The following is a 17,984-nucleotide window of genomic DNA, read 5'->3' on the forward strand; positions in this document are numbered from 1 at the left end:
GTAAAGCAAGGCATCATCTGAGACAGAGGTGATAAGAAATTAAATACATTGCAGTATCAATAGAATAAACATAAATTAAAAATAAAACATTTCGTGGCCATTTTTTGTTCACTATGTGTGTTTATGTTAGTGGGCCTCACCTTCTGGTTCGATCCGTTGTCCGTTTCCCACCAGACAGTATTTGAGATCTGCTCCTCGGCCGATAACAGCATTACTGCAGATCACGCTGCCTTGGATATTACACCTGGAAACCAAACACATAAGTAACATTAATCACATTAAAAACTTCATGTATAATGTGTGTTGAGGCGTTATAATATTACATAGGCAGCCAGCCATGTGCCACGCAGAGCCAAGAGTCTTGTTGGTTTTTATTCCAACCAATTGACTGATTGCACTGCTTCAGGCAAAGGAAAGAAACTCATCAGACTGCTGAGGTGATCAGTCGGAATGAAAACCTGCAGACTGTTGGCTTGAAACCATCATCGTCTATTGGCTCTGAGCTCAAAGACAAGCTAATTGACCTCAGAGATTAATAAAGCATCATTCATTCTATTTCATCTGATCCTTCAAATATTAAAAGTTAAATGAACTACTCAACAATATTCCTTTTAGGAATCTTTAAACCTTGTTTTATACGTACAGACCTGAAAGAACTGAGCCAGTCGCTCATTTCTGGTACAAACTGACAGTTTACGAGCTCTTGGGTAATTAAAGATGAATATTTTGCTAGGACAGGTTTGTTAGTGTTAAAACATTATTTTCCGATGCTGGTGTTTGCTCTTCAGGGCCCGCTGATGGTCAAACATGTTTATGGTTCACATTCTGTTTTCTTCCTTGGAGTTTGCGGACATGGACACACGCGCGCACACACGCACACACAGAGTTCAGCACATTGATACTGGGAGCTGCCCAGTACAGCCACAGCCTTCTGCTAAGCTTCTCCATTTGTGTAGTTGTGGGTTGAGCGCCACACTGGAGGTCAAACTCATAGTGGGGGGACAATGAGGTGGTTTCCCCATCACAGACCCTCCCACCTGCTCTGAAGCCTCCAACGTACCCAATCAAATAAACTCAATGACATGACATTAGCATATATATTAAAGAACAACAGCAGCCCACGCTGTGTGCGCCTGTGTGTGTGTGTGTTAGGACATTGTTGGCGCCGTGCTTAGGTCCCACCTGAGCTGGCAGTGCCAACCCACCATGCACCCTCAGATTCGGCCAGACCATCACCATAAAATTCTTGGAGAGGAGACACAGACAGTCTTGTGTGTCCTGTGTCGGCTAACCGTGGAGGGCATGTATATGTAAGTGTGTGTGGGATAGAGAACGTGTGTGTGTGTGTGTGTTTCAGCAACTTGGGGAGACCAGAGGAGAATGTTGGTCTTGCCCAGGCAGTGACGCACACACGCTTGGCCCTCTGCACCTCACACACAGACAGGTTTGTATTGGCCCATTCTATTCAGGTGGTTAGGCCTGGAGGGAGAGAGAGAAATGAGTGTGAGTGTGTGTGTGTGTGTGTGTGTGTGTGTGTGTGTGTGTGTGTGTGTGTGTGTGTGTGTGTGTAAGTGACTACCTAGGAGGTGGTGGTAGTTGGTGATGGGAGATTACAAGATTCAGAGTTTTGTAACATTAGAGAGAGAGGAAGAGAGAGAGACCACCAAAGAAGCTTCAGAGCTGAAACACCACTAATTACTAACACCAGGGCTCCTCCTTGCCATGACCCCCCCATCCTCCCTCCTTCTCTCACTCACACACACACGTCAACCCCCACCTCCTGTGCCAATCCCCCTGTAAAGTTGACCCCTACTATCCCCCTTCCCAAACATGCAGCGCTTTGTCAACAAGCTCTGGTCAGCTCCAAACAAAGAAACCAGAAATGCGAGGGGTTTCTGCGACATGGCCGCGCTCTGCTAATCCCCTCATACTGGCTCTTTCTTTCCTTCTTTCTCCTTCCTTCTTATGTCCTCAAAGAAAGAAAAGAAAGAATTGCAATTTCTTTCTTGCGAACTAGCTTGCTTTCCCCTCGCTTCTTTCTTCCCTTCTCCCATCTCTCTCGTTCTTTCATGCCTTTGTGCGTGCACCTACATGGGCATGATGAGGGTCCCCATGCAAGCTGGCTGGGGTCCCTGAAAGGCTTAAGAAGAGATGGAGAGAGACAGGGGGAGAAGAGAGAGATGGCGTTGAGGCCTTGATGGAAAGAAAAGAGAGGGAGGAGTAAGAAATTGAGATAAAAGAAAAGAAGCCTGTGAATGAGTGCATTAAAATCCGGACTCGAGGCCAAGATGAGTCTCTTTCCACCAGGACTTCTGGCTAAGAGACTGAGCAGATCAATCTACATGCTAATTCTACAGTAGCTACTGCATCTCTCTATACAAGTCCTCTTTTGTTGCAACCAAGCAGTCAATTTCGACCACTTAAACCACTGGCTGATCATGATGCATCACTGATCCGAGAGTAAAACCAGCAGCACCGGCTTTCTATGCCCTTTTCCCAGTCAAGTCATGATGTTGCGATCCCGATATCTGCAATACCCTTCCATAATTTTACTCAAATAAAGAAGGAGTTGTTTTTCCTTCCATTGTTTGTTGATGTTATTTTTCAGCAAAGACAATATGCAGACGGGTACATCATTTTACTGCAATGGAGGTTTCTAAGGATAAAAGCATCTCATTTGTAAGAAATGTGCAACATTAGACAATTTTATAACTGCAACTAATGGTTATTTCCATCAGTCAATCATTTTTTTATTTTAATCCCTTTATAATCTACTGAATAAAATGTCTAAATTATTGTCAGGGAGCCATCATAAGTCCACCAGAGTCAGAGAAACCACCACAAAAGCACAAAATGTTCAATTTATAACCTAAGAGATGGAGGAAACATTCACATTAGTGAAGCTGTGTTAATAATAAGTAAATGACAGCTGACCATCAGAATCAGAAATGATACATTTTATGGCCTTTGATTTTTTGATTGATCAATCACTCATTTCCGCTAAACCTACATTCCTAAGATAATTTCTCAGAAAAGCCGAGACTTTCAGTGTCTGGAGTGCACCTTTCAAAGACTCAGTGGGAACTCTGGTAGAGGCAAGTAAATTAGTGGTTAAATGAAATATATGGATGTTGTGTGTTTCAGTTCACCAGCTCTGTGTTTGTTTGGAACTGGCCTCTGGCTGGCTGCACACCAATAGAAGCATTGTTAACTCAGCGCTCCCTGTTTGACCCCATAGAGCACAGAAAACAAAACCTGTTACACCTCCCATCAACACACACACACACACACACACACACACACACACACACACACACACACACACACACACACACACACACACACACACACACACACACACACACACACACACACACACACACCTATAGAACTGAATAGAAAGATATGCCAAGATTGAAACAGGCATCACAGCTGTTAGATGTAAGAATTAGAAGATTTAAACGATGAGGGGTGAAATTAGTTTTATCAGTTGAGACCATACATCCTTTAAAAGTAGAGCCTGACTAATATACCAGTCAACCTATGTTATTGGCTGATATTGACCTATAACTGAAGTATTGGAAGAAGTGTTAATGCTGTTAAAGATAATATAGGCAGCATTTTATATATATATATATATTTGATCCTTTTCCTCAAATTGGGTTTAACATAGGTATGTTTTTTTAATATATATTTTTTATTAATGCTTATTTATAATTATTCAATTCCTGATGAAGTTTAGTGTTTGAGAACCACATTTGAGGGATCATTTCAAAAAATGCATGTTTATGTTTATATTTTCTGTATATGTAAGATTACCGACCAATATATCAATATCAGATTTTTTCTACTCCCTAATATTAGTATTGACATCGGCCACAAAAATCCAGTAAATAAAAATAGGTCGGGCCCTATTTAAAAGTATAAAAATTCTTTAATAGAGTAGGTGTTGAGATGAGACTCAGCACATAAATCATGACACAAAATTTAAAGCGATGAAAAAACATGACATCTGGATAGCGATTAAAGGTGCTTTTAAAAGTTTGTCCTGGCAACATAAGATTACTCCTATATCTTAAATCTTTATTTACTAAATTCCACTGCTTTGTTGAACACACAGTATGCATGTACTGACTGAACACTTGAGAAACGCTGACTTGAGGATTAAACCTTAACTCATAAACATGCCTTGGAGGTGAAATTCTTTTTCAGGCTAAATTAATATGCTCCTAAAAACACTTCAAAGTCATCAACGAGTGTGTGCATGTGTGTGTGCAGATGTGTGTGTTCTCACCCCTCCTCGATGGTAACCCCATGCATGATGATAGAGTTGGTGACTTTGACCTTCTCTTTCACAGTGGAGGAGTTTCCAATAGTGGACCTCTTTATGGAAGTCTTATCCGCCACTTGGCACAACGCCCCGATGATACTGTCGGATCCCATCTGAGGGAAGAGAGAACATACACACAAACAGAAACATTTATCACTAAGACATACACAAACACAAGCTTCTCAAATGATGCTGAAGTGTAATCTAGACTGAGAGAGCTAATATTGAAGGACCTGTGATGAATTGAGGACAATTAGCAAAACAGCTAATTAAGATGGAAATAGAACCTAACTAAAATCTGAACAAGCACCTGATGAATGACACTTCCTGTTTATATCACTTACCTGACATCTCTCAGAAATAACAGCAGATGGGTGGACTGCCGGATCCTCAAATAGCTTTGGAGCCTAGCAAGGAGAAGACAGAATGGAGATGAGATTAAAAGCCCATGGAATTATAGAAAAATGATTAAAACACTTTAAATATGCCTCTAGAGGAACTGGGCCATTAGGTCAAATGTATAAAAGCAGATAAGCATAAGAATACGAATCTAGACATTAAATACTCAGCCATTGAAGTGATATGTACAGAAGATTTATGAAGAACTTTTATTTGAAGCACACTTTTGTCTGACTCACCAGTCGGTTTGCTTCTATGTAAGCAGCTAGAGTGTTGACGCGGTAGCACAGACCCTGGTCCATAATGTGAACATAGCAGCGGAGCTTTCCTCCATGGTAAGCTTCGCTCATGTCACCACGGTGGTCGTTCCAACAGGAGCGTTCCTGAGCCAGCTTGAGGAGAGGCTCATCGCGTGATGAGATGAGGAGCTCTGCTCAGAAGGGAGGCAGGAAAGAGGAAGGTAGAGCAGCATAGCTGTTAACATGATGATACAAATACAGCTTTTCAAGGGATTTTCTGTTTTATTTGGGCAGACTTGTCATTTTTGGTCAACTTGTTACATGGTCTGTCAGTATTATATCTAGATATTCTCCATGGTGAGGATTCAGAGCGATCTTAAGTAGGTTACAGTTCTGTGGCTATAAAATGTTCCTCCTCTGGTTTTAAAGTGTGAAGTTAGGATGTGTCTGTGCATGTGCATTTGTTTGTGTTCAACACTGACCATGGTTTGTAGAGCCTTCATTCGTTTTCTGGTTCTGATCATCCGTGTCGTCTTTGATTTTATGACTGTTAGTTGTTTTGGAAAACTGCTTCCGCACCAAATATGGTACCAACTCCCCGCGGATTGATGAGATTGACCTGCGATAAAAGAAGAGGAAAGACATAAGTCTCAACATGCCAGAAATGTGAAGCACATTACAAAGTCATCAGTATCACAGGGAGGCAGGAAGTCATTGATCCTGGCTTTATTTGCTGTCTTTGGACTTCCTTATTGTTACTAAAGAAAGGGTAACGGTGAGTCAAACAGTAAATAAACAAATACATCGGTGAGTAACTTTCTGGACCTGAGGTTCACAATCTTTCAAGTCTGCCTTGAAACAATAGCCAGGTGCCCATTTAAACACAGAAACAGATTTTGCTTGAAGTTTATCTGAGGCTACTATGAGGCTGTCCAGTTATAATCTTTTCGTGCTAAATACCCTCTTTTTGTTATTGTCATTCCACCTCTGTCCAACAGGGAAACACTGTCTAGGAAAGCTCCAAAACATCTGGAAGATATGCACTTGATTTGTCTAACTCAGACTGCTGTAGCTTCATATTAGCTTCAGATAAAATTTTAAGTTAATTTTTTTTCAAAGTGAGGGCTGTGGATTTGGCCACCATCACTTATATTGTAATCACATTGGAAGGAATCTTTTAATGGCCATTAATAGCAGACGGAATCATTACAGCAAGCAAAACCTGTTTCAATGTTCATATGGGCACCTGACTGTTGTTTTAAGGCAGACTTAATAATTGTGAAACTAACCTTTCTTTCAAAATCTTTGCCACATTCAGCATGCCTTTAAACTTGCAATGTCACTGGCAAGTGTTCAGCCACTATTTGTGCTAGATTTAGTCATTGCAGTTCAAGATTTTACTACTTCATGTTATGCCCAAAGGTTACTGGTCTCTTGGTCTTCATTTAGAAGACTACATGGGAATTGTATCATGAATACAAATCCATCTTGTCAATTAGAACTGAGCATTCATCAAGACCAAAATGTAAGTAGTTGTGTATTTTTATTATCTTTACAGAAGTGATTGTGTAAATTCCAATACATTGTATTAATAGCAAACAAGAAGCCAAAGGATGCTTATGTACTATTATAATTAATACAAAAGAAAGAAATCAATTTTAAAAATGTGGTTAATGGTGCATAACGCAGTTGTTACTGAACGTTTATTTTGAAAAAGTAAGATAATGACAACTAGCACCTCAGTTCCTTATGAGGACATAAGCAGATAAAGCTAAATCATGCTTTCAAATGTGGAGGTAATTTCCCCATCTTAATTTCTTTTTCCTTTCCTTTTTCCACTGCACTGTGCTCAGTCCTCCTCTACACCTCCCACCACCCCCGTCACTTGCCCTCTCTTGCTTTATTTAAAAGGGAGATTAGAATTTCCATCTGAATGACAGGAGAAAAACAACAGTTACTCTGTCCATTTCACCTTAAGCAAAACGAGAGAGAGAGAGAGAGGGAGAGGAGAGAGAGAGAGAGAGAGAGAGAGAGAGAGAGAGAGAGAGAGAGAGAGAGAGAGAGAGAGAGAGAGAGAAAAAGCGCGCGAGAGAGAAAGAAAAAGCGAGTGTGGAAGAGCAAGGAAGAAAAGAGACGGGAGCAAAGAAAAGAGCTGAAGAAAGAAATGAGTCATCAAACAAAAAAGATGATATGGCGGCTGCAAAGGGCGCATGAGTTATGTAATGATTTCTATCAACATCTTTATGGCAAATTATTGTTTGTATAAGTGTAATTCACTCAATTACAAGAAATATTCATCAGTGATGAAAAGATGAAATACAGTTCAGAGAGAATACCAGCTTTTAAGAATATTGTCCGATTTTAGTTTGTGTGCGAGTGTTGCCTTGGCTTTTGGTTTATTTATGTGTGGACTAAAACTACACTGGTGAGGACATGCTCCACGGGCAATAGCACATTTTCACAAACTAACCTTTAGCCAAAACTTTCAGAACCGTTCCAAAATATTTTCAGAAAACACATGTTGACAAGGACTCATCAACACCCTGTTTTGGGTCAAGTTGTTATTGGGCATGCTTAATATTTGTGTTAGTGGTCTTGTAATGTGCTACTCCACCATTTCCTCTGAAGTGTATACACTGTTCCAGCATTAATAAAGTCATTATGGTTTGGAAAGGTGAAATGTCTTTTGACAGACTTTTGACCAGAGGGTCTTTAGTCTTAAGCAGAAACCAAGCTGAAATTAGTTTAGTTTACAGATAACCAACTAGTGATTTTGGTACAATATTTTGTGACACAAAAATGCAACAATATGTATTATGGACCTTAAATATGGACTAGAGCTGCTCTTAATAAGGTTAAATCTGATCAAGAGCAGCTTTTTTTCAAAGCTGGCCAGTTGGGGCTCTCTCTTAATACAAGATGAACATACTGCATGTAGTAGATAATTGGAGAGTTTTTTCACTAAGACTTGGGTAAGCAGTCAAAGGATGAGTTCCTCAACTGATGTTAGCAACCTTAACCCTAACCCAACAGCAGCATTCACCACAGTCACTTTGGAAATGACTTTGCTGTTTGAAAAATAGTGCCCAACCAAGCTTGGGCTTGGGCACAGAAGGATATTGTCATCAAGGAGAGTCTATTGTTTCCATTTTTGACCCAACATCTCTAAAACAATTACTATAGAGAATTACTAATTAAGAATGGTGAAAGTGAACTGAAAACAGTTTTTGCACATTTTATGTCCAAAGATACATAAATAAAGAACTTTCTGCTGTCATAGTTTATTTATAGTCACACTTTAGGAGAAAAAATGGGAGTGTAAAACCGCAAGCTCTATCTTGATTTAAACTGAGTCATGATACCTTCCTAATACCTTCCTAATAGCAGTTCTTTGTGCTAAGCATTTAAAGGATAGGTTTACAATTACAGCTGGTTAGACTTTTGAACATTTGAAAGGATCTATGTGAACAACATGATGTGCAGTTCTCATGTTGATCATATAAATCCTTAGATATTGTTTAGAGTCTAGCTGTGCATGTAAAGCTCTGGAAGGAAAGGCTTCCAGTGACACTGCTTCACTTCAGAGGCTAAAGGCCTTAACAGCATGCCTCAGTGGCACGTAGTAAAACAAATTAACACCTCGCTAGAATACCCTGCTAACAGGACCTTTCAAAGCCTTACACACCATGTTACCATGTTTGACACTTGCTAAAGATTAAGCAATGAATGTGAGCTCATGTCTGTGTGACTCTGCAGTGCATGCATGTGCTTCATGTTTACGTGCAAGTCTGTTAGTCAACACTGCTCAGACTGTGTGGATTGGTCATTTTAAATCAGTTTTAAATTCAAGGTTGAGTGGCTTAATGTGTAATTATGTGCTTAGAAATAAGTGGAAAAACTCACTTGTTGTCAGCAAGAAAGTCCACCACTGCTTTTTTCAGGCAGTAGAGATGAGCGTCCACAAGGCCTGTTTTGATGTGCATCCTGGGATGTCTGCAGGACAAACAGACGGACACAGACAAAGAAATTCAACATATTCATCAAGTTGCCGTGCTTTTGACATGGAGGAAACAAGCTAAACAGCACTAAAATGAAACATATTTTACAAAGGCTGGAAAACGGATGTGTTTGAGGAAGATAACAGTTTTGTCGTCAGAATGTGAATTTGTGGAGTCCCACAGCACTGCTTATATGAACCAGTTTCATGAGGAACAGCTTAACTCTGGCTGCTACTTGCTTTGATTCTTTTCATCGCGTGCTGCTTTTACGTTTTATGTTTGCTTCTCATTTACTGAACACCCCTTTTAATTTACCTCACCTTTGCACACAGGACAGGAACATTTGATGAAAACCAGACCCCACTATAGGCTTACAACAAAGTCAGAATAGTGACATCTGTCTATTGTCCTGCGTCAGCTACCGTAGATGTCGCCCCGCAGATCTGCTGCCACGGAGACAGGTTTATGTTGACTGGGGAGGAGGCGGTGGGGGATCCACATGCACACACAGACACACAGTGGCCTGAGTTTGAACATGTGACATTTACGAAGCGAGAGTCAAAGAAAACCATTTCATCCTTCAGGTTTCAATAAACAAATCAACCCTCACCCCTTCACCCTCTCAGACTCCCTATCCTCCTCTTCCCTTGCCCTTTCAATCATTGCATAATGAAAACTGCAGGGTGCATTGTTCCTAAAAAGGACCATACCAGAGCTTTTACATGTTTTAGCCCATTTACTACAAATCACATATACCATCCATTAATGCTAACCATGTTTTAAAGCATGCTGCAGTGATTTGGATTTTTGAAGTTGTAAAAGCAGATTGATTTGAAAAGCCTGCATCTCGTTACTACACAACAATAACGTAACTTTGACAAAATTAAAAGCAGACATGATGTTCACTGTTCACAGTCATGTTTAGTTCTGAGCAAGTTGGTTTATAATTCCATACTAAAATATGTAAACCCATGGCTGCCTGGAAAGGAGAAACAAACACCTTTTAAAAATCTGACGTCCTATAGTATGAACAAGCCACCTGGGTTGTAGCCAATTTTTAAGAATTATAATAATTCTGCCCTCTGCCACTACGACCAGCAGAAGATGAGGGCGGAATTTGAGTCATCCGAACACTGCTGTTGTGGATCAAATCAGAGTCATGGAACTTCTAATCTAATCTGTTTAATTCCAATAATTGTGGCCTATATTTTGATTTATATTTTACACTGTTCTTACTATTCTATATATATTCTATATAGTTCTTTGTTATTGTTTATCCTTTAAGCTTGCACAGTTTGATGCATCAGAAGATTTTTCTTGCCTCTCAGGTCTCATCTGTTTATGTTTATCCATTTATTTTAGTGTACTTGGTGTAGTGAATACTTTACTGGGAAGGCACATCCATCCACAGTTCTGCAAACTGCAAACAGCATCAAAACTTTTAGTCATAGCTACTTAAATTTAGTTTTTGTTTTCTTAGATTTATGTTTTCTCTTTGCATTGCTTTATTACATATTGTCTGGTATCCCTGGGTTATATGGTGCTGTTACAATACGTGAATTTCCTTTGGGATTAATAAAGTATCTATTTCTCATTCTATCAATCCATTTTAGCATACAACCGTTTATTACACAGTTGTGTAACAAATGTAACTAATTTCAAGGAAAAAACATCATCAATTGTCTTAGCCAGCTGTTAGAAGGTTCCAAAACCTTATTACACTTCCATATTACTTTATTTTATCATTTTATGATGGTGGTTGTTTTCATATTACACCATTTATTGAGCCTCCATGCCTGGTCTAGATTGAAGGCAAGTGCATTTGTAATATTTCCACATGAACTTGAAGTATTTATTCAAGGTTTTCTGTATTGTGTCTGAGAGAGACAATATATATATATATATATGGGTCAAAGACGTATAAGGATTGTAAACAGGTCCATTTTAAAATAACTAAAATGGGAATATCTATTGCAGTAGTTCAAACATTAAGAATGTAAAGTACACATAAATTCATATTAAAATAGTAAATTAGGTGTTTTATGTGTTTTTTCATCTCAATGAATTAGAACTGACCTTAAAAAAAGTCATGTGGTGCGACCATGATCTATCTTAAAATAAATGAATTTCCTTAACATGCTTAAATATTTTTTTACAAGTTTTGAGCAATATAAAGTGTTTAGAAACAAATTATTTGCATGTCTTTTGAGTTTTTGTAAATAATAGTCTCATATTTATGTTCTATAATGTCACAGTTGACTTCTTAAATGTATGCAAGACTTATTTTTCCTGTAAATTGCTTAAAAATGATTTTAAGAATTAAAAAATACAATTCAGTTAAGCATACTGTATCAGTGATTAATATTACTGCCACAGAAAAGTGATATTTCACTCTGACTTTAATACAGTTATTGGTATTATTGGTCGCACCACATGATGAATGGTCGCACCAAATGACATAAAGACCTCATATCATTAAAAATCTATTGAAAGAAATAAAAAAACAATGACTTTAATACAAAATAGAATTAAACCAGTGGTTTTATTACAATTTCACAGAATTTTAATAAACTCAAACATTTCATGAACATTTTTTAAAACATAAGTGCAGCACGCATTCATGGCTTTGTCATGAACAAACTTTTCATTTAACTTGACAATGGAATAAGTCAATTTTGATTATTGAATCATTTAGATCAGAAATATTTATTATCTAGTCATCATCAAGCTGACTTGATTTTATATACTGAACCTTTCCATACTGTTTTCTTCATTGGTAGCTGAGACAGAAATGCAAAGTCATGCCATAAATCTATGGTGTATAGTCTATTTTACTTTGGACTATTGATATATTTTATCGGCAAAAGTATTGAGATACACCTCTTAATCATTGAATTCAGGTGTTTCATTTAGACCCATTGCCTCAGGTGTATAAAATCAAGCATCTAACCATGTAGTCTGCATTTACACACATTTGTGAAAGAATGAGTTGCTCTGAAGAGTTCAATGAATTCAAGCGTGGTAAGTCAGTTTGTGAAATTTGTTCCCTGCTAGATATTTCACTGTCAACTGTAAACAGTATTATTGAAAAGTGGAAGTGTTTAAAAACAACAGCAACTCAGCCACGACTAGCGTCTAGTTCATCACAAAGATGGGGTTGAGATTATGAGCCAGGCCTTCTCATCCAACATCGATGTCTGATCTCAGCAATGCTCTTCTGGATGACAATTCCCACAGCCACTCTCCATAATCTTGTGGAAAGCCTTCCAGAAGAGTGGAAGCTGTAATAGTTACAACATTCCATTTTAATTCCTGTGGGTTTAAAAAGGGATATCATGAATGCTCATGTAGGTGTAATGGACACATGGCCCAATACTTACTCTATACTCTATATAGTGTAGATGAACATGCATACAAAAATTACAATCCCTCCAGGTAATGAAAAACATACAAGAGTGATATGTACTTCATGGTGCTTTATTTTTGGCTTTCATTTTTAACAATTTTTACCTTTCTCTTCTAGCAGGGTACACCGCTCTTGCTGTAGGCTCAGAATTAACACACTGCCAATGGCAAGCAGTTTTTACCTTGCATGGGAGTGCGATCTGGTAAAATAGATTATAACAGTTAGAAATAAATAATGCATTACAAATAAATGCATAATTGCCAAAGTGACATTGCATTTTTCTCATGATATTAAAAAGAAATAAAACATAAACTGTTGCTTCTGAAATCTTAGAAAAAATGACTCAAATTGCATACAAATATATTCCAAATAATACTAAAATAAAGGAATTAATTAAATAAATCATTGACTGAATATAAACGTTTCTAATCTAGGACATATCTTTCATTGAAAATACTCTGCAATGGTCGCACCACATGATATTTGGTCGCACCAAATGATATTTCTATCAATAAGTTCTATCAAAATTTACAGGCACATAATTGACCACCCGAACAAAACAAGCTAGCTTGCCACAAAAGGTCACTATGAAATTTATAATCAAAATATATATTTGTAGAATAACGTAATATTTATTGTTTTCTTGAGGTCATACCACATGATATCCAAATATGGCAACTACATACCAGCCATTGAAAAGCTTAATTTTTTCCATATTTTAGAAAGAGTTACAAACCTGCTTGTTGCATCCATGGGTCCTTGGCAAACTAGTGTATGATGCAGCATCCTGCCTTTGAATGATTTTCATCATAAAAGTCCCAGAGTGGTTGTTTCTTGATGGTCGCACCATATGATAATTCATAAAATCATCATCGTCAGACAAAGTTTGTTTTTATGTTGTGATGGAAAAATAAATACAAATGGTTTGCAATGTTGTACAGTACTATAAAACACTCTGGAAATCATGCCAAACAGGGCAGAAAATAAATTTGAATAGATTTGGAGTAATTTCAAATAAGTTTTCATAACAGCAGTCATGGCCAGACGGTCGCACCACATGATATTTTGTCACTTTAAATAACAGAAAAATTACTAATAACTTGTGTTTTTTGAAAACTTAAAGTGATTACATATAAAGGAAAGCTACTACATATGTATGGTATTTGTTTTATCCATTTAAACCATTTTCAAACTGAATAAAATGCAGTCGGACTGAAAATGTAGGCGTCACGTCATTGACCCATATATGTGTGTGTGTGTGTGTGTGTGTGTGTGTGTGTGTCTGTCTGTCTGTGTGTGTTTATATTAAGGACCAGTGTGTATATTAAGTGGCATCAAGCCTTCTCCTGCATATTGCAACCAACTGAACACCCCTGCCCTCACCCTCCCTTCCCAAGCATGTAAGAGAATCTATGTTGGCCACAAAACTCACAAAATATGTGAAAGGCCCTCTCTAGAGCCATTGTTCAGTTTATCTATCCTGGGCTACTGTAGAAACAATAGAGGAGCAACAAAATCACAACTCTTGGTTTCAGATGATTATACAAATGAAAATATAATATTAAAATTCTGCCAGTAGATGACCTCTAAATTCTACACACAGGTCCTTTAAAACCTTTAAATCACCCCTGATCATTTATACACACACACATGTCACAGAAGCACTAGAAACAGGTTTCAAAAACTCTTAACATAGCAGTATTCACTATTAGCCTGAAGTGATTACAGAATAAATACCAGGGTTCTGGATTTCTATAACCCACCAGTAGGTAGTTTTACAAGATCGGACTGTTTTGCAGATCATTTCCATCCAGACACAGGTTGCCACACACACACACACACACACACACACACACACACACACACACACACACACACACACACACACACACACACACACACACACACACACACACACACACACACACACACACACACACACACACACACACACACACACACACACACACACACACACACACACACACACACACACACACACACACACAGAGTTGGCCTTAGCTTGGTTATTTGCACAAATAATAAACATTACCCAAAGACTTGTTTTGGCACCAATTTTAAATCAATTCAGTTTTTTTTAAACCTTTGTGCTTTTGTGCCGACAGAGCATTCACAAATGTTCCTGCTTCTTAAATGTCATAATATAAAATGCTTTGGCCTTATTACAGTTAAAAGTCCTTCTGTTTTCATTTTGAGGCAGTGTGCACATGAAATGATGCGTTTGATGTTGTGACACCTCCTTAACTACTTGCATCTACCCTCTGGTAGTTTGCTTGAGCACATTGTTTCTCTATACATATCGTCTCCTACTCTTGTCCAACCCCAGTCCTGTGTAATCCCCCCCCACTTTCTACGGTTTCCATATGGTTGAGGTGTGTTAGCTCAAAACATTCTGCACATGTGAGATTGTTTGACCTGGAAATCGCTTAAACGGTGTGAAAGAACTCCAGCAGAGCTTCCCCTAGTACATTGCAGTTCCACCTGTGAGAGTCTCCTGGACACAAGCCTGCAGAAGTGGTTAACTGTGCATTAACTGGCTGATTCAACATTATTTTGGATAATGAGAAATTTTCATTGATTTCTTTGGTATTCTAATTGGTTTTACTCTGCAAAAAAGTGACACATTTACATCCATACTTCCCCCATACAACTGTTCTGCATTGAATCCCTTTAATAAGATGATATACATGGCTGCATGTGATATTTCTTTTGTTTGTTTTGAGTTAAAAATGAAGACAAAGACAGCCAAGAAGGGCAGCTGAAGACTTTCAGATCATGTTTTCTTAACTGTAGTGACCTTTAAGATATTGGACCAGAAGTATGTTTGCATCTGTTAGCAATGATGGTACAAACAGTGGGGCTAAAACCCCATCAACACAAACACATGTGCTACCTTTCACAAATTAAACAAAAGAAGGATAGGAGTATATTAATGCAATAACGTAATTCATAATTCAACATTTTAAACTGTTTGACAGCACAAGTAATGATTATGCAGTACTCTTAAAGTTAGAAATTATTATCATTTATTTATTTCCCTCATATATCAGTTCTTTTGTGAGTCTAGTCTGTCGTTTTGTCAAGTGTAGCCTTGTTACACCAGCAGTGCCATGTGCTTTAAGATCATAACACAGGATCAAATATGTGACTCTACTCAGTTTAAAAAACAAAAAAAAATATTAGATGAACATCGTATTAAAGGGATCACAGGTTGTTGTTTTTTTGAGGCAATAGTTGAATGCTCTAAATAAGCCCTGCAGTCCTGTTGGCTCTGTAGTGGAAACCTGACTAATGATGGTATTAACAGTCATTCTGCTGTGTCTGACTCACTGTCCGCTGTAAGGTTTTAGTTGTAACTAAAGAGGACATTATGCCGTGATGTTTTGTGTGTTTTAGAGCAAGAGAGATGTGATTCCTCTCTCCCACTGAGGACTTTAGTGGTACTTTAGTAGTCAGTCGTTAATCCAACGGCTGAGTCATCCTTGCCTGCAGTGGCACTAAATTCCTGCTTCCCTCGACACCAAGCTCCACACCACTCGCAGAAACCAGAAATGACATGATGTTGCTGTTAGGGGAAACAAGATGTTTACCCTTGTTTGGGAAATGCAAGATGTTTGCTGTTGGATTTTTAGAATGCAAATACAGCAAATAGGGGGAAAAAAGCGAAAACCAAAGATCAGCAGTTGTTGAGACAACTTAATTTAGGATTAAAGATGAGGAGGGGCTGAATTTGGAGGTTTAAAGAAAAACAGAAATCAAGTTGTTTTTTATTTTAGAAAAAAAACAAAACATTTTCTACATTTTGGTACATGTTGGTTTAGCCAAATAATAGAGGTGAAAAAATGTGGTCTGTTCTGTTTTGTTTTTGCAGGTCAGACTCAATTTTGCTTAAGCAATATTTCAGTGAAATAAAATGTTGCACAGTATCTTCAGTACACCTGCAATGAATAGCTGATCAAAAGAAATTGTATCGAGAACAAATTGGATGATTGAATAATTGTTTTAGTACATTTTAAAACAAAAATTAGCTGGTTGCAGCTTTTAAAATCTGAGGATTTGATATTTTTCTGTCTCAAACATGATGGTAAACTGATAACTGGGTTTTGGATTGTTGTTCATACAAAACAAGATATTTGAGGATTTCACTTTAGGCTCTAAGACATTACAGCAAGCATTTCCACTATTTTCTGAAATTGTATAGAAAAATCAAGAAAATAATCGATAATGAAAATGATTGTTGCCCTAACATCAAGATTAGATTGAATAAACCTTTTTGGCTCTAAATCTGTGACAGCATAACAACTACTGCAAGCATGGCAGTGTTGAAATTTTCCTGAATTGTTTGTTTTACAAACAAACATGAACAATTCACCTGGATAAACCATCATTATTCTTGCGCATGTGATACAATGATTTGAACTGGCTGATCGATCCGCTTACATGTTCCACTTGTATGATGTCCTTTGACCTCATGGAAACTGGTTGTGGCAACTCAAACTATCTTTGCAATTGCTTTGCATTTTGTTTTCTATGCATCAAAATCCCTAACACTTTTATACTCACAGTTGCTAATGCCAGTCAGTGAATATTTCTGTTACAATCTTAGTATGCAGCTTATTTGCTATAATGTAGCTTTAATGATGTCAAGACCTCACTCTACTGTAACACATGTTTCTGTTATGCCTGTTTGTTACCATGCTGTCCAAGACTTTTAAGGGCACCTGTTCATATCGTAACACTCTCTCTCATTCACACATTCATTAATTTACACACATAGCCACACATACACACATTTTGCCACAGCCCAGTTATCCCCCGCTCTCTCTCCTGCCTTTCTGCAGGTGACAAACAGTGATGTCACATGCTGGGTGTTCCCATAAATTCACTTGAAGGCCATGACAGACACACAGACACACAGACAAAGAGACACACACCTGGGAAATATATGAATAAATACATTTGACAAACACCCACAGAGCGTGTCTGTGTGTGCACGCACATGTGTTTTTATGCTTTTGAATAAAATACCTTAACACAGACGAACACACACACAGTTTGATTTATGGCTTTCAGCATCTGGTTGTAAAATATGTGTGACCAAGCAATCCTCCTGAGTCACTCTAGTTATACTGCAACCCGGTCAAGAGAGGGAAAGGGTTGAAAGGAAGGGAGACGAAAAAGTTGGAAAATAGTAGAACATATTTTTTGATGAAAGAGAGCAGAAGGAGACAAGTGGAAGAAACGTTTTTTCTAATCACGTTCAGGTACCGTATGTTTCGTCATTCAGTTTCAATATCCCACCATTGACCATTGTACATATTTATTTTTTATTTATGAATCAATGGTAATATCTGTGTATATGATATGATGTGCTACCAGTAAAAATAATGTCAAATTTTAATCTATTATCTAATGCTCCACTATTTTTATGTGTATTTTTTAACAATTCATGAAAACATATTTTAGAAGCAATAATCAAAATTCAAATACACATGCCCAATATTTGCAAAAAGAAAAATCATTCTTTTCATCCATATTACCTGTTTTATATATGCAAATATTACTGCCACTATTGACCCAAGCACTGGTAA

General features: G+C 37.9%; 1 protein-coding gene across 2 annotated transcripts in view; it reads right to left on the minus strand.

The window, feature by feature from the left end:
- The window catches only part of eif2b3 (eukaryotic translation initiation factor 2B, subunit 3 gamma), a 449,880-nt gene that overhangs the window by 4,005 nt on the left and 427,891 nt on the right, over positions 1 to 17,984 (minus strand). For both annotated transcript variants that reach the window (XM_062428898.1, XM_062428896.1), the window contains exons 6-11: positions 8,872 to 8,961; positions 5,451 to 5,587; positions 4,969 to 5,159; positions 4,675 to 4,737; positions 4,295 to 4,443; positions 141 to 244 (exon numbers count right to left, since the gene is read on the minus strand). In XM_062428898.1, the coding sequence (XP_062284882.1) occupies positions 141 to 244; positions 4,295 to 4,443; positions 4,675 to 4,737; positions 4,969 to 5,159; positions 5,451 to 5,587; positions 8,872 to 8,961 (734 nt within the window). The remainder of the gene's footprint in view (positions 1 to 140; positions 245 to 4,294; positions 4,444 to 4,674; positions 4,738 to 4,968; positions 5,160 to 5,450; positions 5,588 to 8,871; positions 8,962 to 17,984) is intronic.

This window comes from Scomber scombrus, chromosome 11 (genome assembly GCF_963691925.1).
Source record: "Scomber scombrus chromosome 11, fScoSco1.1, whole genome shotgun sequence".
NCBI lineage: Eukaryota > Metazoa > Chordata > Actinopteri > Scombriformes > Scombridae > Scomber > Scomber scombrus.